Source organism: Pollicipes pollicipes, unplaced genomic scaffold (assembly GCF_011947565.3).
Source record: "Pollicipes pollicipes isolate AB1234 unplaced genomic scaffold, Ppol_2.1 Scaffold_4002;HRSCAF=4701_pilon_pilon_pilon, whole genome shotgun sequence".
NCBI classification, from domain to species: domain Eukaryota; kingdom Metazoa; phylum Arthropoda; class Thecostraca; order Pollicipedomorpha; family Pollicipedidae; genus Pollicipes; species Pollicipes pollicipes.
In genome coordinates, this window is record NW_023596420.1 from 6,538,415 (window position 1) to 6,564,132 (window position 25,718).

Sequence of the window (25,718 nt, forward strand, 5' to 3'; positions counted from 1 at the left end):
AAAGGCCCGGGTCCCATACAAGTTCGTCATCTCCCGTTCAAATTTCTAAGCAAGAGTTATAGATTTACCCAAAAGGTGGCAGCTCAGTCCGGTACAACGTTGCCTGTCATGTCCGCGTTATTATGAGGGTTTGGCGTAGACCAGTCCCAAGGCCCTAGATCTACTGGCGTTTGTGCACTACCCTGGGCGGAAATGCCCTGGGTCACCCCTGGGTCAGGTTGTGGGCGTGATCTGCGTTTTTTCTTCAAGCTGACAGTTTTCGATGGGTGAAGGGGATGAGGACACACCGAAAGGAATGTGCCGCCGAACAGGGGCAGATCTAGCCTGGAGTTTTGTTTTTTTGTTGTTTTTTGGGGGGGGAAGCGTTCGCCGCCAGCTGGCTGGTGTGGGATCCGAGGTCCAGTGCATGGTGCCTCTCGCGAGTACCTAGAAGGGACACCATTCAAAACCGAAAAAAAACACCGAAATGCTTTTGAATCTCAAACAGAAGTTAAAACAAAACAGTTAAAACTGTTAAACTTCAAACGGACGGTAAGTACACGAAACTTTAATTAAGTTCTGGGAATGTTTTTTTTAAGGGGGGGCAAAACATACTTTCAAAGGTTTTGGGAGCCCGTGCCCCCCCGCAGGATCCGCCTATGCTACCGGAATGCGTGGACAATAGCGGCATGCTTCCCTCATTTGTAAGGCGTTTCCTGCAAGGATCTTCTTACGTTGCAATACATAATTTCACGGTTTTTGGGGCTTAACAGGTAGGACGTGAACATGGCAGCCGCGAAAGCACATTGCAAAGATGATGTGCATATGTGTGGCGTGGTGGTCAGCAACGTTACAGCCAAATTAACGGCGATGTGACAGTGCAACTCGAGATCGGCGTTATAACAAGAGGGAATTCGATTTTTCTGTCCTCTCCCGGAGATTTAATCCAGACTCGTGACATGAGGCAGCAACCATGCCGTGTATTCTCACGTAACGGCTGTCCTGGTATGAAAACCAGTTAAGACCAGTTACACCTACAAGATGACACTTGTCACGCTGGTAACAAAACGCGCTCCAATCCATAATCGGACCGGACACACTGATGGCCAGTTGAAAGATCTGCTACTACCGTGTTTGGCGGCACGCTACACCACACCGCACATGTTCTTGTTCTGTGGAGTGATATTATACCGTCAATAATTCGTAGCCGGCCCAACCCTAGCCCTAATGCCCTGTGCCTTGAGCCAACTCGACGAACCCGATTATCGATCACCGCGCACTATACGCCTCTCCGGACGCATGCCATACGCCATGTTGAAACTAACCTCGAAATGATTGGGTGACGGTTGATGTGTGATGCATGCGCCTCGCCAAGCTTATTTTCATTGGTTGTTTTGTGACGTTTTTCATGGGTATGACGTCATACAGTGAAATAGCCTATGTACACCGCCATCTTTGTTCGCACTTGACCTTCCCTGTGGGGTCGTGGACGGTGGGTACGCCTAGTAGAAGAAATTTCGCGAAAATACAGGTGTTGAGTGATTGAACTGATCCTGCTGAAAAGGTGGTGTGGTGTGGTGTTATTCCTTTGAGTGTTTTTAGGCGAATGGCGTATGCGGTGCTCGAGAAGCTGCAGGATTTACGCGCGCATGGTGCTCGGCCGCGAATCAATGCTCTTGTACTGGATGGTATTAGGTTCGCCAGTAGTGATGTTACCCCATCTCAACAGCTCAAGACAGTACTGAGAGAAACTCGAGAAGTACGATCGTCATTTTGCTGTTCACATAAGTTGTTGGGATGACTACCATGTACGATAGTGCTGGTAAGTGTTCATTTATCAGCCATATTGATGTTTGCATGTTGAATGTTGGGGAATATTTAGTGTTTATTTCTGATGTTGCTTGTGGACTGACACGGGGTTTGGTCACTTCAAGTTTCAGTATTTGTGTGCTTTGGTGGCAGAGATGCTGATATTTCATCCTCTTACACCCCTTGTGGGGCTCGCTGCCTGCTTCATGCCTTACACTTGCTCAAAATTGGCAAAGCAGCATCAAACTGGCAGGTACTAAGTGCATGAAGTCATGAAAAATGAGCTGAGTAGGCCAGATGTCTGGGTTCAGGGTTAAAGAGCCGGGGCGGATCGAGCCTGGAGTATGGGGGGGGGGCAACCGTTCGTCGCCAACTGGCTGTTGCGGGATCTGAGGTCCAGCGTATGGTGCCTCTCACAAGCACATGGTAGAGACACCATTCAAGCACTGAAATGCTTTTGAATCTTAACAGAAGTCAAAACAAAACAGTTAAAATAGGTAAAGTTAAAACAGATGGTAAGTAGACAAAACTCTTACGAAGTTCTGGGAATGTTGTAGGGGCCAAAACATGCTCTCAGGTTTTTTTTAGGGCCACGGCCCCATGGCCCCCCAGGATCCGCCTATGTAAAGAACAGGCTGATTAATGCCAACAAATTATGTGTAGAGGTGGACAGAAAACCAAAATTCTGGTAGCATGCATTTATGTTTACATCCTGGACATCCTTTATAGTGAATGTTGGAATGCTTCTCAGTTCAGGGATGGGCATATGTGAGTATACCTTAGATTGCCTTTCTATCAATCAGTTATCCTTGATAAATAAAATATATGTATATGTATAAATATATTACTTGTATGTATATATATATATATGTATATATATGCATGCCATTTAAATAGAATGTAACATGCCTGTTCAGTCAGTATGTATGGGTCATAGGCTAGACTGCAAAAATAGGCACATAGTCACAAACATGTTCAGAGTAGCAGCAACATTCTGGTGGCAATTTGATTATGTGCTGAAATATTTTTCTACTGAGTAATCTGGGAGGTTTAAGAACCTATTGACTGCAATTGTAAATTTGAGAGGCCAAGTCTGGCACTCAGTCCCAACTTATTTCAGTTAAATATGGCCAGTGTTTAAGTGAACTAATGCACTAAGGTAATTTTCAGCTAAACTACATGCAAACTGGATACTTATTTTGCCATGTGGAAATTAGTTGAAAATTTAAAACATTTTTTCCTGGCCCAAGGTGGATGCCCCAGGCCCAGTGCATTAATATAATCTGTCTCATAACATCCAGCTTTGTGTCATATGCTGACAGTGCTGTATTTGGCTGTCTGGTTACAGCGGCTTCTTGACACATGTGGGAAAATATGTGTGAACTGTTAGAATTATCATTTTCAAAATATTAGTGGATATTTTATATTTTTGGTGAGTGAAACTGCAAGACTAATAATAATAAATTGTTCCATTGTAAGGATTTATATGATGGTTATGATAATTATGACAGATCTTCATGAGCAGGCTATTTGCTAACACCCTGAAAGTAGACACCAAAGCATGGAAGTGCCTTCATTAAACTCCCTCTTACCTCACACATGGTATCTTGCCATTCAACAAACAAAATCCTGGTAGCTCTGTGATCACCTCTGTTATTTTCTTTGTATTAACTGCCCTCTCCAAAACTGAACATAATCAGAAGATTATTGGCACCTCTTTCAGGGGTTTAACAATGTTTGGGCACCTCAAAACTGATCCTTAATATTGTAAGGCAATTATGGAATGTACAAGCACCTGCCATCAAACCAATGGTGTTGGAATATTAGAGTCAGAACTCTAATTCCATAGTAAAAAGGCCTCAGTTCCCTTACCCAGAACATCACCTGTGACCAGGGGCATTGTTTTGCAAAATTAGTGGGCAGGCTGAGATGGGAAAATGACTAAAAATGCCCCCAAAATGTCTCTGGTTCCCCCTGACCATTAACTAAATAAAACCACAGCCCTGCTTGTCAGGTCATCAACAGGCAACCCATGGCTTGAACATCACACATCACACTGCTCCTGTTTTGGTCAGGAAGCATGATGGCTATGGCTGGAACATATGCATTGCTTAATCATGGTCTTGGCATGACCTTAATCACCTGGCCACTATCATTGGGTAGGGTGGGATCAGATTAGGTCACTGTTTTCAACATGAAGCTGTACCTTGCTTTCTGTCACCATTTCGATTCACCAACTTCACTGGGGGCAGAATGTTCACCTTGTGTAGCTCAGTGTCTTTTTTGTGTTGTGTGCACTGATGTGGTACCAAAAATCACTGGATGGACATTCTCTGATTAATGTGCATGGACATAAAAATTCCTTTGCATTCTGTAAAGCTCTGTTGGGTGTCTTTTGACTTGCTGACACCCACTTTCCAAAATGATCAACTGGCCACATTTCAGTTGATTGCTGACACACTTAGCTGGACAGTAATAAGATTGCTTAGCATCCTGTAGGTGGCACATTTGTCTATGCCATTCAGTTGTTCTCATGGCTTTGTCAGGTTATCCCTTGAAAATTCAGAGTAATGTTTGCACTATATCACAAGCATTATGAGTTTAGGGTTCTGATGCTGAGAATAATCAATGTTCACTGCGGAGAGGTACTGGTTAAATGGCATTATCAGGTAAACTGGCTTGGTTGTCAAAGCATTTCATGTCAAACTGTTTATGGTCCATGAGTGATTCGCCACTTGTCATTTGTTTTTATGTTGTGGTGCAGTATGTGCCTACTTTCTATATTGTAGCTTGGCAGTGGGTAACATGAGACACATTCTTTTTTACACCTGTGTGATGCTGCTGAGGGAGGTAATACAAGATAAAGCGGCACTCGAGTGTGGCGCGGACGGTGCTGGCGGCGCCACCCCGGCGGTCCGTTGTGCGGCGGCCGCCAGCCGGCGGTGACGGGGGCTGGTCGGCCACAGGACTGGCAGAGCTGGCGCACCGCGAGTACCAGGCGGGCGACTACGAGAACGCCGAGCGTCACTGCATGCAGCTGTGGCGGCAGGAGCCGCACAACACGGGCGTGCTGCTGCTCCTCTCCTCCATACATTTCCAGTGTCGCCGACTTGAGAAGTAAGCGGCGGCGCGGGGCCGTGAGAAGTCCGAGGATTATCCGTGAAATTTGCATGCGACGTTTGAGCTCCGCGACCTCCTGGCGTGAAATTTCCATGGCCTAGGGCTGGTGGCTTCGCGATGTAGGTGCGTTGAATGCGTTATCTGTGAGTGGTGGTGGTCTATTGGAAACTATTTTTGCCGTTGCGGTGTACTTGAGTGTCAGTAGTGCGAACTGATTCTGGTTGTTCCCAAGCCATCCTAGCAGCAGGTTGCTCCGTGGTTGTCCATACGCCAATCCGCCGTCTTGTTCGCGCCAGGTCGGCCCACTTCAGCGCCATGGCTATCAAGCACAACCCGATCCTTGCCGAGGCATACAGCAACCTTGGCAACGTGTACAAGGAGCGCGGTCAGCTGCAGGAGGCGTTGGACAACTACCGACACGCAGTGCGGCTGAAGCCCGACTTCATCGACGGCTACATCAACCTGGCGGCAGCTCTGGTGGCCGCCGGCGACCTGGAGGGCGCCGTGCAGGCCTACGTGTCGGCACTGCAGTACAACCCGGTCAGTGGCGCCGCCGCCCTGGCGCCACCGGCTGACGCCGACAACCGCCGGAATCGTCACGTGCATTGTGACGGGTGTGATGAGAGGGAACTGCTGTGAGTAGGCCCACCCTGTTGGGTGTGTATGACTCATCTAGTGTCCGACGTGGCGCCATGGATGTGTTGCTGTGATGTGCGCGGCGGACACGACGCGTGACGCTGTGTGTGCGTCGCCGCCAGGACCTGTACTGCGTCCGGAGCGACCTGGGCAACCTCCTGAAGGCGCTAGGCCGGCTAGACGAGGCCAAGGTACGTCGCTCTGTGCGTGCCGGCGCTCTGCAGCAAAGATCCCACCGGCCGGCGGCTCACCGACGCCCCGGGCCCTCCGCCGCGTCCGCGACCCCCCTCGCGCTGCCCGCGGCCGGCGGCGCGCACGCCGCGCCGTCGGCCGGCCGCTCTCCGGGCGGGCCGGCCCGTGCGGCCGCGCGCGCTCCGCCCCCGCCGACACAGCGGGCGGGCGGCGCCGGCTGGGCGCGCCTCGCCGGCTCGGCGCGCCCCTCAGGCGACGGCGCGCGCCCGTCAGGCGCGTGTGAGGCGCGCGCCGGCGCCGCCCGCTCGACCCCGCTCACCGCGCCCTGCGATTGACAGGTGATCCTGAGGGCCGCCGGGCCCGCGCGCTTTGCGACTTGACGGCGGCCGGCGCGGGGCGGCGCCACTTGGGCGGCGCCGCCCGGGGAGGGTTTGGTGGCGCGAGTCGGTGTACGCGAGTCTGCAGGACCGTCACGACAGCGGCGATCGGCCGCCGCCACGCGCGTTTTTTGGTCGTGGTTTGGGCGCGAGCCTGCGCGCCCGGAGAGCGGCTCCCCGTCCGTCGGCGTCGGCGCGCGCCGGCGCCCGGCGCCCGCCGCAGCGCACTGCTGCAGGGTCGCGGACGCGGCCCGGCCCTCCTCCGACCCGCCTCCCTCCTGCGGCCCTCCTGCGTCCTCGGCCCAGCCCCGGTGGGATCTTTGCGTCCGCCGTGTGTCTGTGTGATGGCTCTGTGGTTGCGTGCCGTGCCGTGCTGAGAGTCGTGCTGCCGCCGTGTCCGCCACCAGTCTGCGTGCTTTCTGTTGACGGCAGGCAGAAAGCTGGAGCGCGAGAAATAAGTGCCGATTTTTCGCCTGGCGGCTGAACCGTCCTGTGTACAATGAGGCGGACGTAGGTACAGTTTCTGTATCATAGCCACTCTCCGCGTTGCCGATTGTCGAATTTTCCTTTCGGGCCGACATTGTCGTAATGATTCACGTCTCAAGTGCGGTTTTGTCTGCTCTGCGGCTACCCGTTTCGCTCTGTAACGTAATGCAGCCTGTTGTGCCCGGTTCGATGGGGCTGTGTTGTTCTCGGCCCGTCTGGCCGCCGTGCCTGTGTCACTGCGTGTGTGTGTGTGTGTGCCACCTCGTATCCGACGCCGGTGCCAGCCACCACTAACCGGCTCCCACTCTATCTCTGCACGACTAGATGTGTGGACGAGGCGGGCCGGCCGGCCGCCGCCGCGCCGCCGCCCGTGGCGCGCTGTACCGGTAGGTCGGTCGCCGTGAGCGTGTCCCGACCCGGGTTAGTATCCACGGATAAGTATACCACTGTTCATGAGTGTCTGTGTCGCCCTGACCTGCGCGTGAATGTGCGAGCGTGCGAGTGTGCGTGAGAGTGCGGCTGGAGGAGTGCGGCGTGAGTGTTGACGTGAGGTGGCGCCGCCTGGCCGCCGGGCGGCCGCTTGTCCCCACCTGCCTGGCCAAATGCTGGACACGGGTGGGCCGCAGCTCAGCGTCGCCCGGCCGCCAGCCGGCGCCGCCTCCCTCTGTCTCGTCCGTGTCTGCTTTCGCAGAGGATCGCCCGCCGAGCGTCGCCAGCGCCTCGCGAGCGGCGGCGCTGCCGGCCGCGCCACCGCGTGCCGCCGCGGCCCGCGGCGCGGCGCCGGCCGCCGCCGGCAGCGCCGCCCGACTGCCGTTTTGCGCGCGCGCGCGCCGCGTCCCACGCGCCTCGCTCCCCGCGCCGCGCGCCTCCGCCGCCGCCGCGGCCAGCGCCCCGCCGCCCGCCGGCCGCCGCTGACCGCCGGTCCCGCTGCAGGGCTGCTACCTGAAGGCCATCGAGACGCGGCCAGACTTTGCCGTGGCCTGGAGCAATCTGGGCTGCGTGTTCAACGCGCAGGGCGAGATTTGGCTGGCGATCCACCACTTCGAGAAGGCGGTGGCGCTCGACCCCAACTTCTTGGACGCGTACATCAACCTGGGCAACGTGCTGAAGGAGGCGCGCATCTTCGACCGCGCCACGGCCGCCTACCTGCGCGCGCTGAACTTGTCACCCAACCACGCCGTGGTGCACGGCAACCTGGCCTGCGTCTACTACGAGCAGGGGTGAGCAGCGGCACGTGTACGGCAGCCGGCGAGGGAGCGATACTGATGCGTGTGGAGTATGTATGCCATTTGTTTGTGTGGCCCTGAAGGATCATCTTATAACCGATAGGATACTGGTGAATAATGATCGCTGGCGTATGTGCCAGGCATTTACGCCCTGCTATTTGCGTTCATGAATGCGCGCCGCGCCTGAAAGTGCGTCGCATCTGTTCATGCGCCCGCCTCGCGTTCTCAATCCGTGAGCGGTACGTTAACCGTGGAGCACGCGGCGACAGCCTGATCGACCTGGCCATCGACACGTACCGGCACGCCATCGAGCTGCAGCCCAACTTCCCCGACGCCTACTGCAACCTGGCCAACGCGCTCAAGGAGAAGGGCCTGGTGGCCGAGTCCGAGGAGTGCTACAACACGGCCCTGCGCCTGCTACCCACGCACGCCGACTCGCTCAACAACCTGGCCAACATCAAGCGCGAGCAGGGCTTCACCGAGGAGGCCATACGGCTCTACTGCAAGGTGAGTTAGGGGGAAGGCCATGTTGGCTGGGATGGGGCTGAGGTGTGTCAGGGACAAGGGGTAGGTGTGAATAGGAATAGTTCGAGACGGCTGGAAAGTGGGGATACCGGACCGCTCTGGCCTGCACAGTGACTGGTCTGAGAGGAAGTATGAGCCTGAAAGGAAGAAGCAGACTCATCATTTCCTTTAAAGAAAGCAGTGCGACTGTACAGTAGAGCACTGCTTCGCTTTTGGGCTCCATTACAGTGTAATCAGCCCAGACCTCCCCTCATGGAGCCATCGCCAACACAAATTGGGGTTGGCGTGTACGACGTGTGTGTGTGATCCAGCATCTCCAGCAGCAGCAGACGCGTGCTGCCACCTGGATTTGTCCGGTACGGCTCTGGTAACGGCCGCCACTGGCCGGCCCGAGCTGCGGGTGACGTGCGTCACGCCTCTGCGGCAGGCGCTGGAGGTGTTCCCGGAGTTCGCCGCCGCCCACTCCAACCTGGCGTCCGTGCTCCAGCAGCAGGGCAAGCTGAACGAGGCGCTCATGCACTACAAGGTGGGTCGGCCGACGGCGGGCGTCCGCCGCTCTGCGGTCCGTTCAGCGCAGAGGCTCGACGACTGCGGGCTGGTGCGGTGATCGGGGCGAGTGGTCGCGTCGTCGTTCACGTCGTGCGGCGCCCATCGGGATGTCGTTCCCGGTGAGTTGTCACGCCGCGGCGATCCGTGACTTATGCTCGTTGGTTGGTAACGGCGATGACTGCTCCGAGCCAGTTAGTGACCCAGCAACAGACCCGGTTTCGTGTGGGGAACGCGATCGCTCACCGGCCTCCCGCTCTCAACAGGAGGCGATCCGCATCCAGCCCACGTTCGCCGACGCCTACAGCAACATGGGTAACACGCTGAAGGAGATGCAGGACATCCAGGGCGCGCTGCAGTGCTACACGCGTGCCATCCAGATCAACCCGGCCTTCGCCGACGCCCACAGCAACCTGGCCTCGATCCACAAGGTGGGCGGGGCGGGCTGCGGACCGGCCAGGGGTCTGGCGTCCTGGTAAGACCCGAGGGCGGAGTGGCGCAGCGCCGTCCCCCGGCCAGGGGTCCCCAGCGTGACGGCTGGGCGGGGCAAGCTGTGGTCACGCGCTGGCAAGTTCGCAGGGTTTCTGTTGTGCTCGACGCGGGAGGGGTCGGTGTGGTCGGTGCGGCGGGCGGTGGTCAGCGGTCCGTTGTGCAGGGGTGTGGTGGCGGTCACCGCCGACCGGGGCCGACCTGACCTGACCTGAGCTGGCGCCGCCCACAGGACTCGGGCAACATCCCGGAGGCGATCCAGTCGTACCGGACGGCGCTGCGACTGAAGCCCGACTTCCCGGACGCCTACTGCAACCTGGCGCACTGCCAGCAGATCGTCTGCGACTGGACCGACTACGACGCGCGCATGAAGAAGCTCATCTCGATCGTGGCCGACCAGCTGGAGCGCAACCGGCTGCCGTCGGTGCACCCGCACCACAGCATGCTGTACCCGCTGTCGCACCAGTTCCGCAAGGCCATCGCCAACCGCCACGCCAACCTCTGTCTGGAGAAGATCGCCGTGCTGCACAAGGCGCCGTTCAAGTACCCGGCCGAGGTGCGTGGGCGGGTGGGCTGGCCGTGGATGGCTGGCTGACGGCAGGATTACCTTGGACGTGTGACACGTGCTGACCTGTCGGGGCGTCCGTTCTCCGGATTCTTGCCGCATGTGCCCGACGGCTGGTGTGGTCTCGGGACAGCCGCCAGCCAGGCTTCATTTTGTGAGTCTATCGCGCATCTGAGCAATAGCGTCACACGTGCATGAGGCGTCCGCCCGGGCGCTGGTGACCCCGCTGACCCTGCGCCCCCCACTCCTCCCGCAGCTGGCGCCGGACGGCCGGCTCCGCATCGGCTACGTGTCATCCGACTTCTGCAACCACCCGACGTCGCACCTGATGCAGAGCATCCCCGGCTTCCACCGCAAGGAGAAGGTGGAGGTGTTCTGCTACTCGCTCAGCCCCGACGACGGCACCGCCTTCCGTCAGAAGATCGCGCGCGAGGCCGAACACTTCGTCGACCTCAGCCAGGTGGGTGCCGCCGCCGCCGCCGTCGGCGCCGTGCGGGCGGCCGTCCGGCGTGCGCGTGGTGGGGGCTCTTCGGTCCAACCTCGGCGGATGTTCGGTGACGATCATGGTGGAGGGCTGCGGGCGCGACGGCTGCTGCGCCGCACAGTGAGAGAGGACCGCATACGGTGTAGTCCGGCCTGGGACACTGCAAAGTTTCAGCGGTGATAAGCCGGTAGGTGTTTGGTTGTTTTGTCCAGCTTCGCCTGGGACATGCTCGGCCCCAGCCAGCTGATTGTCGTCTGGAGGCTGTGTGTTGTTCCACCCCGTCGGGCCTGATGCCGTCCTCACCGCCCCGCCCCCGCAGATCCCCTGCAACGGCAAGGTGGCCGACCGCATCAACGCCGACGGCATCCACGTGCTGCTCAACATGAACGGCTACACGAAGGGCGCGCGGAACGAGATCTTTGCACTCCGCCCGGCGCCCATCCAGGTACGGTCGGACGTGACGCCGGCTCCGACGCCGGCGGCGGCCGCCGATGCCCGGCGCGTGAGCGGCACAGATGGCTGCCGGGGCGGAGGTGTGGGGCTTGTGGTGAGCCAAGGATATTGTGCGGCGGCGATGTAGGCTGAAAAGGCAGTGCCGCACGATGCGGGATAGCCGTCAGTGGCAACAAGATCGTCAGATTGTTGAGAGCTGTTGGCGGCTTGAAGCTGCTGTCGCTATTGTGCGGTGTCATGACTAGTCGCGGTGCTACTGAAGCTGCTTGGAGTGTTCACCGAGGTTTGCCGCCAGGCATTGTCAGTGTTTGAAGCCGGCACGTGTGTGCCGCTGCTGGCGGCGGGTCTGTCGGGCGCGGTGCGTTACCGAGCGCCCTCGCGCAGGTGATGTGGCTGGGTTACCCGGGCACCAGCGGCGCCTCCTACATGGACTACATCGTGACGGACGCCGTGACGTCGCCGATCCATCTGGCGCACCAGTACAGCGAGAAGCTGGCCTACATGCCCGACACCTTCTTCATCGGCGACCACATGCAGATGTTCCCCCACCTCAAGGAGCGCGTCGTTATCGACAACCTGAAGGTGAGGCCCTCCGTGCGGACGTGGCGTCCCGCAGGCCTGCGACCACTCTGTTACACGCACGTATACACGCACGCTCATAATCACGCGCACAAGAACACCGGGGAAATTGGAGATAAAGGGGTCTGAACTCCTATTATGGATGTATCCCAATCTTGTATCATGTGATAATGTGTTGATGTGATCTGTGATGGGCCTGCGCCATCACCGTCGGCCTTTGTCAGAGCCGCCGCACGGCATCCCAGACGGCACCAGGCAGGCCGCCTAAGCCGTCTTGGCGACCTCTTCGGCTGGATGGGTGTCCGCCGAGCCGGCCGCCGCGCCCTGGCGGACGTCTGACGTGCGCCGCGCGCCGTCCACAGAACAGCGGCGTACAGGACAACGTGGCCATCATCAACGCCACCGACCTGTCGCCGGTGCTGGAGAACACGCAGACCAAGACGCACAAGGAGCGCGTCAGCACGAGCCACGAGGGCTCCGGCGCCACCACGGAGGTGAAGCTGACGGTCGCGCAGCTGCCCACCACCACCGGCATCGAGGCCATGATCCAGAGCGGCCAGGTAAGGCAGCTGCCGCCGGCACGGCAGCGCCGCGGGGACGGGACGGCGCCGTGGAGTGCTCCATTGTTCATGTTCCTACCTGGCTGTCTTCCGCCGTGAGCCGCTCATTGACGCGGCGGCGCCCTTTCCAGCTGCAGACCCAGGTGAACGGTCTGACGATCCAGAACGGGCTGGCGACGCCGCAGACGGAGCCGAAGGCTGCCTCCGGCGAGGAGGTGCCCAAGTCGATCCTGGTCACCACGCGCCAGCAGTACGGCCTGCCCGAGAAGGCGATCGTCTACTGCAACTTCAACCAGCTGTACAAGATCGACCCGTCCACGCTCAAGATGTGGATCTCCGTGAGTTGGGGATGGGGAGACTGCCAGGTACGGGTGGGGTGGTTCTTGGAGTGTGATGTGGACGGGAGCGAGGGGGAGGCCCACTGACAGCCCCATAAATTGGTGTTGCGAATATCGACTGTCTGCGTCGAGCTCGCCCGGCTGTTGAACCATCCACTTTGGCCTGCTCTCTCGGCAGCCCAGGGACCGGCGCTCATGTTTGCCAGTTACATTCAGTGCTCTGAGCCGCGCCTCCAGCCCGAGATCCTTGTGCCAATTGCCCGACTGTGTCATTGAAATTACGTTCGTCCCACACAAAATTTGCGAAAGTTTTTTGCTGTCCGTGATTGAGCGACACCCTTACTGCCGGTACACTTACATTCTGACGCGCCCCGTTGACACCGCAGATTGGTCGAGTGGTCAGCACTCTCGGCTCTCCCACGTGGGGGGGTCCGGGCTCGAATCCACCCAGGCCCTAGCCCCGCGGCTCGGGACCGCGACGTGACCGTGACCCCAGGCCCCAGCCCCCGGCTCGGGACCGCGACGTGACCGTCACCCCAGGCCCCAGCCCCCGGCTCGGGACCGCGACGTGACCGTCACCCCAGGCCCCAGCCCCCGGCTCGGGACCGCGACGTGACCGTGACCCCAGGCCCCAGCCCCCGGCTCGGGACCGCGACGTGACCGTCACCCCAGGCCCCAGCCCCCGGCTCGGCATCGCGACGTGACCGTGACCAGCCGCCCGCTCGCCGCCGCAGATCCTGAAGGCGGTGCCTAACTCGGTGATGTGGCTGCTGCGCTTCCCGTCTGTGGGCGAGGCCAACATCAGCGCCACGGCGCAGGCGCACGGCCTGCCGGCCGGCCGGCTGGTCTTCAGCAACGTGGCCGCCAAGGAGGAGCACGTGCGCCGCGGCCAGCTGGCCGACGTGTGCCTGGACACGCCGCTCTGCAACGGCCACACCACCGGCATGGACGTGCTGTGGGCCGGCACGCCCATGGTCACGCTCGTCGGTAGGTGACGGGTGGTGGAGGGTGACGGGCCGGGTGGGGTGGTGAAGGGAGGGTGGCGTAGAGGTGGGGCTCTGAATGGTGGGAGGCGGGTGTATGATGGGTGATGGGTGTGAGCTGTCGCTCGTAGGAGTACGTTATTTGACGGATGTTGTTTGGTTGGGCGGGGACGGTGCGGGCGTGATCGCGAAACAGCGGAACAATAGGAGAGCGTAGAAGGGGACGGTTATGCGTGCGGTGCACGCAGTGGTGTTGGCCACATGTTGCTGCGCCCAACACCGCTGTGGCACGGCGGCGGAAGTGCGGCCGTCATTGGTGCCGTCCCGCGGCTGACTGTTTTGAGGTGAGCCGCTGCCCCGCTGCCGCTCCCGACTCTGTGCGGTGTGCTCCCGACGTGCGCCGCCGCCGTGTCGCGCTGGTGCTGACGTGGCCCCGGCGACCCCTGACCCCTGACCGATGGCGGCGCGCCGCAGGTGAGACGCTGGCCTCGCGCGTGGCCGCCTCGCAGCTGACGGCGCTCGGCTGCTCGGAGCTGGTGGCCACCACGCGCAGCCAGTACGAGCAGATCGCCATCAAGCTCGGCTCCGACGCGGCATTGTGAGTGGCGCGGCGCCGCTGCCCGTCTGGCGGGGGCGGGGGTTCATAACGCGTGCTGTGGTCATGGCCACGTCCCCGCCTGTGGGCTGCAGTATCCCGCGTCAACTGGATTGTCTCGTGGCAGCTTTAGTGCACCAGGATTGTGCTGCCTCGTTCCGGTTGTTGTTTGGACCCATGGCGTCCGTATTGCTCCGTCTGCGTGTAGTTACTGCCCATTGTCGGCTGTCGTGCCCACGTCTCTGAAGTGCAGTGATGTCAGCTGTCCTGCCCCGTTCGGGCCATTGTTCCCCAACGTCAAGGTATACTCCCCGTGTATGGCGTGCGGGGCGTCCGTTGGCGGGCTAGTTCGGGCACTGGTGGTGCCGTTCCCCAACGTCAAGGCATACTCCCCGTGTATAGCGTGCTGGGCGTCCGTGGGCGGGCCAGTTCGGGCACTGGTGGTGCCGTTCCCCAACGTCAAGGCATACTCCCCGTGTATAGTGTGCTGGGCGTCCGTGGGCGGGCCAGTTCGGGCACTGGTGGTGCCGTTCCCCAACGTCAAGGCATACTCCCCGTGTAAAGTGTGCTGGGCGTCCGTGGGCGGGCCAGTTCGGGTTCTGGTGGTGCGGCCGCCTGACGCGCCGTGTCCCTCCGTCCGGCAGCCTGAAGTCGGTGCGCTCCAAGGTGTGGGAGGCGCGCATGGTGCGGCCCCTGTTCAGCTGCAGCCAGTACGCCGTCAACCTGGAGCGGCTGCTGCTCCGGCTCTGGGAGCGCTACCAGCGCGGCGAGAAGCCCGACCACGTGACCGAGTGGTGAGCGGACCTCACGAGGGACGCGAACGGCACCGAGTGTTGAGAGGGCCCGCGGGCGTGGGAGGGCGACGCCGCCGCGCGGTGGGCACGCCATGGGCGGCACGAGCGTGAGCAGCGGTGGATGCGCCCGCGGGTGGCGCAGGCGTGGCCACGCGGCAGACCGGCTCACCAGACCGGAGGACGGCGAGACGCTGACTCACGTCGCCGAGCGACGCCCGCGGTGGCTGGACCGCGGCGAACCGCCGCACTGAACTGCGGCGGGATCGCCTCCAATGGGCATACGGTCGCGTGGTCGGACGGCGCAGCGGCGCGGCTACTGGACAGACGCCGGAGCCCCCGACCGCGCCGCTGGGCGGCGGGCCGGCTCGGCAGAGGCCGGGCTGTGGGCGCCGCCCGCGTGGACGGCGTCAGACGTGAGCGGGCCGGTGTCGGCGTGCGCTGTTGTGGAGACGGCGATGCTTTGTGCGTGGTGGCGAGACTGGCCGACGGTTCTCCCTGCACCTCCGTCGCCGCCCTCTGTGCTACTGTAGCTTTAGCTTGTCCACAGTCGGCGTTTGCTGCGGCGCCAGAGCTGTTGCTGGGCGGGGGGAGGGGGAGGGCAGCGGGCGGTTGTAGATAGCCCTGTGTATGCCGCCGCCGTGTGTGTGTGTGTGTGTGGACGGCGCGCCGCGGCTGCGAGTGTGCGCGCGCGCGTACCGGCCGCTGCTCTGCGCTGTACCTGCCCCGGACTTTGCGTGTGCGTGTTTGTGTGTGTGTGTGTGTGTGAGGGAGGGGTCGGGACCTTGCCGCGAGCGATGTCCGCTGGTTTCGAGGACGGAAGGAGGATGGTTTGTCGATAGTGTGGTAGTGTAGGGCCGTTCGACATTCATGTGATACTTCCTCCTGTAGCCGAATATATTGGTGAACATTGCAGCTGGCCTTACCCGAAGTGGGAGGGGTCATGGACTGAACGACACCTACGACAAGGAATATCCTTAATTTTCATCTTGGTGTCGGGCATCAGGTATTGTTCGGCCCGATTTCTGCAGGGATTTCATTCCGCATTGTATCCCTGACGTCAGTAGTCATCGGAGCAGAGCTCCCGAAGTACCACACACCGCAGTTCCAAGGCGGTACACTTGTAACGTCTGTGCCTGCTGGTAAATGTGACGCATGGGGGCCGGACTCGCCCCACGGACCGTACCGGCTCGTCCCCAGCGGCACCGGGCGAGGGTGCCGGTCCAGCTTACCTGAGAACCACTGGACCGAGACCCGAAACTAGAACAGCAACACTGTCGCCAGGTACTGCCGAGCGTGGGCTGTCGGCTTCCTCCGCACCATTTATGAGTGTAACTCACCAGCGATTGGACACGGCGTGTGCGACGAGTACTGCTTCAAGTTTGCTTTCCTTTCAGCTCTAGCACGGGCGGCAGCTACCGCCGAATTATAAAAAAGTATGTTATAGACGCATGCTCGCGATTGAGCACAATGGGTGATATGAACGGTAACACGCGGCTACAAAGGAAGACAGCACTTCCGAGTGATTACGTTCATTCTTGGTTGGAGGCTACCAGAGTGGTGATGAATGAGCGCCCCAACTAAAATTAAATACTTACTTATCAATCGCATTCATCGAGCACGGCAATGTAATCAATCACATTCATCGAGCTCTAACTGCCGTTTTACCTAGCTGAGCTTGATGCCTTTGGTGACGATATTCTGGTCGCTTACCTTTAGCTTAACCCCATTTTACCCCCGCCCCTACTTCTTATACCATCCATCGCCCTTGCCATCCACGTTCTCTTTTCTCTGAACACCTACGCCATGAGCGGGGCATTAATAACTATCGAAGTGGCGCCACCCTCGTCAAACAGAAGACCCCCGCAGTAAACAGAGGAGACTAGAAACCATACAGACTAGAGTCGCTTTCCGTTACTTTCTAACGACAGAATTAAATCCAAATATGAATTGTGCAGGCTGGTATATGGTGTTCGCTGACGTGCACATTGCAATGGTGTGCGATACATTCAGTCGTGATAAATCCCTGCGGGTCGATCACTACATCAAGGCATCGATTCTTCCAATGGAGGTGGCTCGTAAAACTGGCCTCGTGAATGTGGACATTCAAACTGGATGTCTCGTAAGATATGTAAAATACCACCCAATGCTACCCATTCAACCTGTCTTAAGAGGAATGTCATATGCTTTCAAACAATCTAAATCGGCTTTGACTCAGATTCTTCCCCGAAGCTTCACACCCTCACTGATATTTTCCGCGCGGAAGTGCGTCGAAGACCTGTGAAGTTCATGAATCTTATCTCGGTGAGGTTAGCTACTAATACCTATACCAAAGCATGCAGGACGAACTAGAACGCGCTCAGTTCGAGGAGGTTTACGTTTGGGTGGACGACATTCCACTGTCCCGACCACGACGCAACATTCATAGGGATTTCTCGGACGGGGTCATGTTTGCTGAAGTGGTGCAGTACTTCGTGCCACGTCTCATCGAGCTCCACAACTACATCCCTGCCAACAGCGTCAAGCAGAAGCGACAGAATTGGGATCTGTTGTGGAGGAAGGTCCTTCCGAAGTTTTCCATCAAGACTAGCGACATCAACACGGAGTGGGTGGTGCAGGCCAAGCCAGGAGCGATCGAAAAACTCCTGTACCTGCTAAAGACGAAGCTTGACGAGTCGTCAGCGGACGGCCGTGATCTCGACGACTCCAACTCCAACTCCGTGCAACAGGCAGTCACGCCGCCCACGTCCGACCGCCAGCCATCGCCGGCGCTTAGCGACGCGTCGCCACAGCGCGCTGACGGCGAGCCGCCTCCGGGCAAGGACGGCCCGCCGGCGCCGGCGCCGACAGCGCCCCTGCCGGCCGCGCCGGAAAGCATGCGACGGGCCAGCGGGCCAGCCGCCGCCGCCGGCTCGCTGATCCCCGTGAAGCGAGCAGGGCCCGGCGGCGGGGGCGGCGTCGGAGCGGTCGCCGACGGGCCCCGGGCGCCGCGTGGCAAGCTGGCGGGCAGGACGGACCGGCACCCGGCGCCGGCGGCTGCGACGGGGTCCACACGTGCGGAGCTGAACCGGCTGCAGCAGCTGGTGATCGAGCAGACAGAGCAGATCGCAGTGCTGACGGCGCGCTGTTGCAAACTGCAGCAGCTGCTGGACCTGCGGGACTCCCAGATCCAGCAGCTGACCGCCAGCGGGCAGATGTGACGTCATGGGCCGCGTGATGTCCTGATGCCTCATGTAACTTTACAGGTCACGTAACGCTGCACGCGGCAGGTGTGCTATGGGGCTCCGGTACCTGCGACTGCAGCCGGCGCTCGCTGAACGCGCTCCAACAGCGGGCGTAATGTCCGGTGAACGCGGTCCAACTGTAGCCAGCATGTGCAGTAGAACTTGGTCGTCCGTTGCCGTTGGTTGGGAAGCGGATTCTGGTTTGAACTGAATATCACAGTGCTGTTATGAAAGTGTCTTTTGTCGCGTTTAGTGACCATGGACGGGCAAGATGTGCGCAGTGGATCAAAAGGGCTGTCGTTATTTGATGAGAAAATGAAGGACCGCCGTTGAATTCAGGGCATTACTTATCGCAAAAAATTGTACCGTTTCGTGTAAATTATGAGAAACCAAATACGCGAGTCTACAGAGGAATACCGTCACATGCTGAAAGTCAACGGATTTCAAGTCATTTCATGTCGTGCAACGTGCTCGGAATAAAGGTGACGTGTTAATTTGTACACCGTGTAGAAAGTTTGTTGCTCTAAAACTACGGATGCTCTTCATGGGACCCATTTTAATCAAACGGCATGGTACAATGCCTCACCGCTCTGGTTATTAGTCGGGATCAGATCGGTAGCATCTTGGTGGACGTGGGGGGGGGGGGGGGCATGCACAGCACGGACGGAGTGGGGACCGGGCTTCAGACTTATGATTTAAGCGACTGTGCAGCAGGTGTCCACCTGAACATAGGGCACAAAACTTTCGACGCAGGTAGTTTGACCCAGTCGGACCACTGTTAAGACTGGCATTGGTTGTGACCAGAAATCACTCAGATGTGAAGGCTTCGGAGCATTTCTCGAACAAAAGGAATTCTGTTCATCGCTTTTCTTAAGAGCTGAGTTGTTGCGCCGAAAACATCCTATCTTTCCGGCTACGGCTTGAACGACGATATCAAACGGTTATTGGAGGACCTCATGAGTTCTCCGGAATTTCCAATACGTTACTGGGATTGCAATACGATACTGGGATTACAATACTCCCAGCAGATTGCAAAGCCCACACAAGTAATAAATGTCTGGCACCTTTGTTTAGCCGATGTCACCTAGTGCACTGAAAGTCGGTTATTTGCTCAGCATCAACACTCATCATGTCAAAAATCGGGACCTTAATGCCTCCTGTACATATCTCAGCATTCCCAAGAGTTTTGTGCAAGCAGCATGTTTTAAAAATTAATGGTTTGGAGACATAGTAGGGAGCTCAGATATTGAGGACCTTCATAGCCAATACCACACAATACATTTCTGGCCAATCGACAGTAAAACGTGGTGTAAACAAAAGGCATGATGTGCCCAGGCGCATGCAACATGGAGTTGAAAATTATACTTTTGAATGGCATGAATAAAAAATGGGACTTCCCTGAGAGACACTCATTGTAAATGCCTATCTCATTAAACATCCCAGTATTGCTTTGCCCCCACAGGAACTGTTGTGTAGCATCATCACGTCGCACCGGTCATCCTGGACACACGCAGAGGCAAGTAGTACGTTACAAACGAAGTGTTCACGTAGATGTCTGGCACGTGCGTGCTAATATTTTTATAGGGCTTAGGCTGGTGGCAAATTTGGCTCTTCGTGTTGAAGATATGTCATAGCGCCGTACATAAGGTCAAAATTGAGTGTTGCATGTTAATCTATCTTTGCATTTATGTTGGCCGATTTCGTAACGTTTCAAGTATGCAGCATATTGTTTGCCATTGTTTGTTTAAGTGATATTATTTTTCGTTTTCGAAATGCTCATCGTCCTGCTATGTGGCTTACACCTACTTAGTGCAGAGTCCGAATCGTTCAGTTTTTGTGGAAACATTCACTGACTCATTGTAGAGGAGGAATGTGACCTAAATACCAACCGTGTTTGTTTCGAAACGATAAAAGTGAGACAAGACGCAACGCCCCATGAAAAACACGCTCCTTACAGCGTTAGATGCATAAGATAGTACGAAAGCACTTGAATGGAGCTTGGAACGTATCAGCGATAACAGGCCTAGCAGGGAGAAGCAGCGATTTGCGTTCCGATAACATGACATTACGCCATCAGTTATGGATAAATCGTGATGGCCAACCAGAGCTATGGTACTCGTTCGGGACTAACACCAAACTCGGGAAAAGGTTAGTAAGTAAGGCCGTGAAAATGTGGTCAGAGCCCACGTGTCTCAAGTTTAGCAGGATGGCAGATGGTGAGTGTGAGAGCTCAGGAGCTCTTGATCACAGACTTCTACAGATTGATGCCTTTGTTGACAAATGCCGCTGGTCCAATGTAGGAAGCTTGCTTCAACGCAACTCCAGTAGAAGGAAATGCCAACAGATGTGCACTGACAAAGAAAACTGCTTCGAAACACAGGTCAAGGCACTGTTGGCTCGTTCACTCGGCCTGCTCCCGCCAAGCACCCGTCCCGATCGCGACAGTTTCGTTGTAATCCACCATGAGAACCTCATCTCTGGCTCAATGCCTGTCTAGCGAACCTCCAGATTTGTCGGATTGGACGTCGCTGCAGACGTGTTCCGATAGCGTGGCTGCCATGGCCGTGCCTGTGCCCTACAATTTCTGGTCAATACTTCAGCATCCGACACATCACCATGGGTACAACGGTGAATACCGGGCTGTTCAAGTGACGCGCGACAGAAGCAAGCAGTACATATTGGACTACCACGCCGACACGTGTCAGGCACAGTCTCATCTCGACCTCTACCAAGTTCACATGGCCTACGGTTGCGATAAAAGAATCGCTAAGAACTGCAAACATATCGGTAGATATCCACCGAAGTGCCTGCATTATGGATACTTGAAAAAAGACTGCACATGTGCGTGTTCAATCAATTATATTGGAGACGCATGTGAAACAGTGGCAAAAAACACCACTTCGTACTTGCAAAATGCCTGGTTCATGCACATAACAGATACCGGCAAACGCTACATTAGTGAACTCGGTATGCACGCAGGCAACGTAACGAGAGCTGCGTCTCAGGAGCAAGGTTACTACCAATTCCTGACGGTGACTGTCATGCTAGCAGTCGCTAAAAAACACGTGAACATCAATCTGAGTCACACCTTAGCTCAAAGGGTGGCAAGCAAGCTGCACGCCAAGCAGGAAAGCTTCATTGAAAACATCAAGCGAAGTGACTGCCAGCGGAGCTTGGTCATGTACTGGGGGCCGAGCAGGCGGCACCACCTGCGCACCGAGTGTTTATCGTCGATCGGCCTCAACGAACCGTCAGCCCGCGTGTTCCGCTCTCGAACGGGACCGTCGCTCGACTTGACATTCGAGTCCCGCCTGGGTCTGGTGACCGGCGACCCCCAGCTCAGCGTGGACCTGCTCCAGTTCCAGCTGGAGGTCTCTAGCTTCACAGTGCCCGGCCGGAGAGGCGCCGCCAAGCGCCTGGAACGCGCTGGGTTCGACGCCAGGCGGCGCCAGCGAGTGGTCCACTGGCACGAACCCGCTGTCCAGCAACGGCACGGCCCAGTCCGGCAACGTCACGGAACAGCCTGGCAACGTCACGGTGGCGCCCGTACGCTCCTCGCCCGTGATCGCCGGCGGCGCGGCTGGCATCCTGGCTGCGCTGCTGCTCGGCCTGCTGCTGCTGGTCGCCATCGGGCTGGCGGCGCTCTGGATCTGGTACCAGCGCTGGCGCGACGGCGACTCGTGGTACTCAGACAGCAGCGAGTCCGTGGAGAGCGCCGATGAGAGCGAGAACCGGCGCAGCAAGTGGCGCCGGCGCAAACGAGGCAGCAGCAGCAGCGACAGCTCAGACTGAGCGGGGCTCGAGGTGGCGTCGGCGATGTTTGCGGTTGTGGAGGTGCCGATAAGGCGGGTCTATGCAGTGACGTTTTCTGTTTGGTCGGTTCTTGCGACTTTCCGATGCCGCTGGCAAGCAGTTCAAAGAGATTGCTAAAGGTCTTGGAATCGCGTGCGTCGGGCCCCGTCTAGGTATGCCGCGATATGATGAGAAGGCTTCTGACAGATCAAGAGTAGTTCGGTCACGCACGACTTAAATGTTCGGCAGTGTTCAATGTGTGCCTTTTTCATGAACATCGCGTGCGGGAATGGTGTATCGTGCCAGGGACACCGGCTGCTTCGATCTACACGCTGGTCCTCCACCGCAGAATGAAGAGACGAATGCACTTTAACTGTTGATGCACTCCGCAGTGACTGCGAACGTTGCTACGAACGTTGTTAACCGCTGCCTACTGTTCAAAACGGTGTCGGCTCATCAGCATGCTGTCCAACTTGGTGACAGAGCCGCGATTTGCCACCAGCGCGTGTGTGGAGTTGCGTTCGGCGAATACTCGGAAACAGTTTGCTGCTGTTCTCCTTGGAACCTTCGTGGGCCAAAACATAATAAAACGCCGTCCAGCCGAGCCGTGTTTACTTCGCCTTAGCCATGGTCAGTACCTGACAGTGGCACTGCCACTGTCACCTACCTTGCTGGCTTGGCGGTCTTATGTTAATGGAAATGGCATATATTGGTGTTTCGATAAGCGTCCGATATAACTTCAACTTAAGTCACATATTACAGACTTACACAGAGGACGGGGTTTCGGTAACGTAGGCGCACGCTTTGAATGCATCGTTTACCCCCCCCCCCCCCTCCCACGCGATGTTTGCCGTTATGCTCGCTTAAAAACGGACGAGTAGCAAATTCATTGAAAACGATGTATTTCCCCAAAATCAGCGTACAATCAAAAGCATCCACGGCGACGCGCAGAGATGTGAGCCATGCTTGACATGATCAGTTATGATCTGCTAGTGTCTGGTTTGGTTTGAATTAGAGCCATTTAGGCCAGTCGTGATCAGTTCAGGGCTACGGGTCGAAGGAAAGCGGGTAGTGTTAGAGCACGATTACATGCATCTGCGAGTCCTCCGCCGAGATTTAGACCCCTCTCCGGGGTATGTGCGGGCGCTTGATCGGGGTCACCGCCAGGGGGCACCGATGGGTATCTGGGGGATGATACTGGATGGGTATCATCCATAGCTGGTGCATGCGACTTGCCACGTATAAACTGGTCGCTGCTGGGACGCAAGACAAAGCATGAATACGGAAAGGAAAGCGGATACTGACGCCTGTAGTGTGACATGCAGTTCAAGCACTGTCTAACCCGCGTTGATTGGTTACCTAGTACGCAAAGGTACGCATGAACGACACCACTCACCTGACTTGTCCGAAACGCAAGTCTGTCCGCCCCGGCGCTCGTCCAATTTGTTCCTCATCTCAGCCGCGGGTGTCCAACTACCGTGTGTTGCGTCTGTGCAGGACCGGGGAAGTACCAAATCGGTGAAGGAAGCGGCCAGCGTCAGAAAAGCCGTCGGGTGCTCTGCGCAGGTGGGCCACAATCAGCTGATAGTGGGCGGTGGCCGCGCCCCCGCAGTTAGAAGGCGCCAAGTTCATCACCTCCTGGACGCACTGCGCCATGAAAGTGTGCCTCTCCTCTTTCGGTATCCTGTCCACGAATGGATTTACAGGCGTCAGTGCCGCTTCGAGGTCTTCGGTTGTCGAAAATTCGAACGAGCACCACGGAGCGGTGACCCGACAGGCTGAAAGTCCTGCCTTCGCCGCTAGATGGCAGAAGCGTTGGGCCGGGTTCGCCTCTTGCTGGTAAGGCGACACAAAACTCCGCCAGTCACGCATAAAGACTTGCCACCGTGGATATTCTGACATTTTTTCATACATTTCATAAATTTTGTTGTTCGCTAAGAAGATCAGTATTGCGTGACCATCGGTATTCAGCAGATCGCGAATATTTTTCAGCGCCAACCTGTAATGAAAGCAGGAAAACAATCATTAGCGACAAAAAGACAGCGGGCAACTACCACGTTTGCAACGTTGACGTCTGCAAGTATCACGTTGGCTTCAATTTATACCAAAAACGGATTACTAGAAGTACAACGCTTACATGCTGAAGACAAGCATAACAAGACAGCGTCCAAAGGGGTACGTAACAGTTCGTAGGTATTTGTATGATTTACAGTAATTGAAAGTGAAAGTCACAGAAAGGGGAATGATTCCAAGCATGACTTTGCCATGTCATGTTCATTTTAAACCTGATTTGTCCAGAACTGGTATTGGGAAATGTTTCTCGCTTCATGGCGGGGCTTCAATTAGAAGCCGAACAAGCAATGTAGCGTGATTATAAACTATGAACAATGCACAAAATATCCACCACCTCTCGAATACAACATGCAATTCCCCACACGTGATATCGATACAGCGTCTATGCAGCATGCACACATTTGATACATCAGTACACATATACCTGAGTACATCTATCGAACAGCTAAATCCGCCAGTTCCAGAGGGCGATTGGATAGGGCGGAAGGCGGTGATTTATCTCACGCATGCCTTCTATACACTGACTAAAACTTTTCCTGGAATACTAAATGCTTCCACAATCACAAAGCAGCTACCAAAGTCAACGCCACACCAGCTTGGCTTAGAATGTCTTTGCGTTATATAAAAGAACCAGCGCGTTTAAAGCTGAACCAAGTAGATGCAGTTTAGTTCTGCGTGGAGCCACCACGCACACCTTCTGAGCCCTCAACTTTTCATGACCACGGCATACCTCTGGTCCTGCACCCAGTGCAGGCAGAATAAGGAGAAGATGCGGTCGAAGGTGGTGCCGATGACCTTGGCGACCGTTGGCGAGGAGATGTCCGCACGCTGGAACTGGATTCTGTCCGTGCCGTACGTGCGGCGGGCGAAATCAACCATCGCCTGCGACGTGTCGACGCCCAGCACTGTCCCGTAACTGCGGCAGCAGCGGCCAGCACTCTCAAGTGTATTGCAGGCCGAGGTCAGGCGTCGCCAGACGAATTAACCATGTTTGGTGCGGACTTGCTATCCAACCGCGCACCAGACAAAAGGGGCCTTCGCGCTCTGTCAGTCATCGGTGCGGCATACGGCATACATACAAGGAGCGGATAACACCAGCTGGATCTGCAATGGGTAAGTACAGTGGTAGCGGTAGCGTCGGCAGCAGCAGCCCGGCAGGCCTAACCTGGGCAGCGTACGGCAGCAGCAGCCCGGTGAGCACGTCGCCGCTGCCGCAGCCGACGTCCAGCAGGCGCAGCTCCGGCGACCAGTCGAGTCGCGCCAGCAGCGGCGGCAGTAGCCGGCTGGCGTCCCGTCGCTGCAGCTGGTTACCGCTCACGTACTGCGCCGGGCTCTGCATTCGGGCGGCAGCTGGCGTAGGGCTGGAGGCGCTGCCGGGCTGGGCTGGAGCTGGAGCAGGGCTGGAGCTGCACTAGAGCTGGACTGGAGCTGGACTGGAGCTGGAGCTGGAGCTAGAGCCGGGCTGGAGCTGGGATAGGGCTTGAGATGCACCCGGGCTGGAGCCGGACTGAAGCCGAACTGGCGCTGGATCTAGAGCTGGGCTGGAGCTGGAGCTGGAGCTGGACTGGAGCTGGACTGGAGCTGGAGCTGGAACTGGAACTGGAGCTAGAGCCGGGCTGGAGCTGGGATAGGGCTTGAGATGCAACCGGGCTGGAGCCGGACTGGAGCTGGATCACGAGCTGGGCTGGAGCTGGGATGGAGTTGGGCTGGAGTTGGAGTTAGAGCTGGGCTGGATCTGGGCGGGAGCTGGAGCCGGGCGGCAGCTGGGATGGGGCTGGAGATGCGCCCGGGCTGGAGCTGGATCGAAGGTTGGCTGCAGCTGGGATGGAGCTGAGTCGAAACCAGCACGAAACCAGCGAAACCAGGAGCACAGTTTGCACTTGACTGGGGCGGAGC

General features: G+C 57.5%; 3 protein-coding genes across 4 annotated transcripts; 2 read left to right on the forward strand and 1 right to left on the reverse strand.

The window, feature by feature from the left end:
* The first annotated feature begins 1,397 nt into the window (after positions 1 to 1,397).
* Positions 1,398 to 15,648, forward strand: sxc (O-linked N-acetylglucosamine (GlcNAc) transferase sxc). 2 transcript variants are annotated; one of them, XM_037216054.1, is made up of 18 exons: positions 1,398 to 1,471; positions 1,709 to 1,801; positions 4,755 to 4,905; positions 5,205 to 5,448; positions 5,667 to 5,735; positions 7,533 to 7,819; positions 8,095 to 8,332; positions 8,778 to 8,876; positions 9,163 to 9,327; positions 9,618 to 9,941; positions 10,207 to 10,410; positions 10,754 to 10,879; positions 11,272 to 11,469; positions 11,829 to 12,026; positions 12,158 to 12,364; positions 13,099 to 13,351; positions 13,822 to 13,945; positions 14,587 to 15,648. In XM_037216054.1, exons 2-18 carry the CDS (start codon positions 1,777 to 1,779, stop codon positions 14,738 to 14,740), a joined length of 3,066 nt encoding a protein of 1,021 aa, XP_037071949.1. In that variant the 5' UTR covers positions 1,398 to 1,471; positions 1,709 to 1,776; the 3' UTR covers positions 14,741 to 15,648. The 2 variants fall into 2 exon arrangements, with proteins under 2 accessions (XP_037071949.1, XP_037071947.1); XM_037216052.1 differs by having other exon boundaries at positions 1,428 to 1,475.
* Positions 15,649 to 17,180: 1,532 nt separating this feature from the next.
* On the forward strand, positions 17,181 to 21,749 carry LOC119093465 (sperm flagellar protein 1). Its single transcript, XM_037216420.1, has 3 exons — positions 17,181 to 17,559; positions 21,400 to 21,503; positions 21,618 to 21,749. Exons 1-3 carry the CDS (start codon positions 17,181 to 17,183, stop codon positions 21,747 to 21,749), a joined length of 615 nt encoding a protein of 204 aa, XP_037072315.1.
* Positions 21,750 to 23,286: 1,537 nt separating this feature from the next.
* On the reverse strand, positions 23,287 to 25,161 carry jhamt (juvenile hormone acid methyltransferase). Its single transcript, XM_037216421.1, has 4 exons — positions 25,070 to 25,161; positions 24,553 to 24,738; positions 23,385 to 23,748; positions 23,287 to 23,307 (listed from the first exon to the last, which is right to left on the reverse strand). The coding sequence occupies exons 1-4, from the start codon at positions 25,159 to 25,161 to the stop codon at positions 23,287 to 23,289; spliced, it is 663 nt and encodes a 220-aa protein (XP_037072316.1).
* Between the last annotated feature and the right edge of the window lie 557 nt (positions 25,162 to 25,718).

What these genes read in the sequence shown, in the direction of transcription:
- sxc (XM_037216054.1), top strand. Translation starts at nt 1,777, where the DNA reads ATGACTACCATGTACGATAGTGCTG. An exon ending in CAGTGTCGCCGACTTGAGAA is followed by an intron (nt 4,906 to 5,204) that starts GTAAGCGGCGGC and finishes TGTTCGCGCCAG; the next exon opens with GTCGGCCCACTTCAGCGCCA. An exon ending in CCATGATCCAGAGCGGCCAG is followed by an intron (nt 12,027 to 12,157) that starts GTAAGGCAGCTG and finishes CGCCCTTTCCAG; the next exon opens with CTGCAGACCCAGGTGAACGG.
- LOC119093465 (XM_037216420.1), top strand. Translation starts at nt 17,181, where the DNA reads ATGTTTGCTGAAGTGGTGCAGTACTTCGTGCCACGTCTCATCGAGCTC. An exon ending in GCCGCCTCCGGGCAAGGACG is followed by an intron (nt 17,560 to 21,399) that starts GCCCGCCGGCGC and finishes GTTCGACGCCAG; the next exon opens with GCGGCGCCAGCGAGTGGTCC. An exon ending in GCAACGTCACGGTGGCGCCC is followed by an intron (nt 21,504 to 21,617) that starts GTACGCTCCTCG and finishes ATCTGGTACCAG; the next exon opens with CGCTGGCGCGACGGCGACTC.
- jhamt (XM_037216421.1), bottom strand. Translation starts at nt 25,161, where the DNA reads ATGCAGAGCCCGGCGCAGTACGTGAGCGGTAACCAGCTGCAGCGACGG. An exon ending in CACTGGGTGCAGGACCAGAG is followed by an intron (nt 23,749 to 24,552) that starts GTATGCCGTGGT and finishes CTTTCATTACAG; the next exon opens with GTTGGCGCTGAAAAATATTC. An exon ending in TGGCGCAGTGCGTCCAGGAG is followed by an intron (nt 23,308 to 23,384) that starts GTGATGAACTTG and finishes CCACCTGCGCAG; the next exon opens with AGCACCCGACGGCTTTTCTG.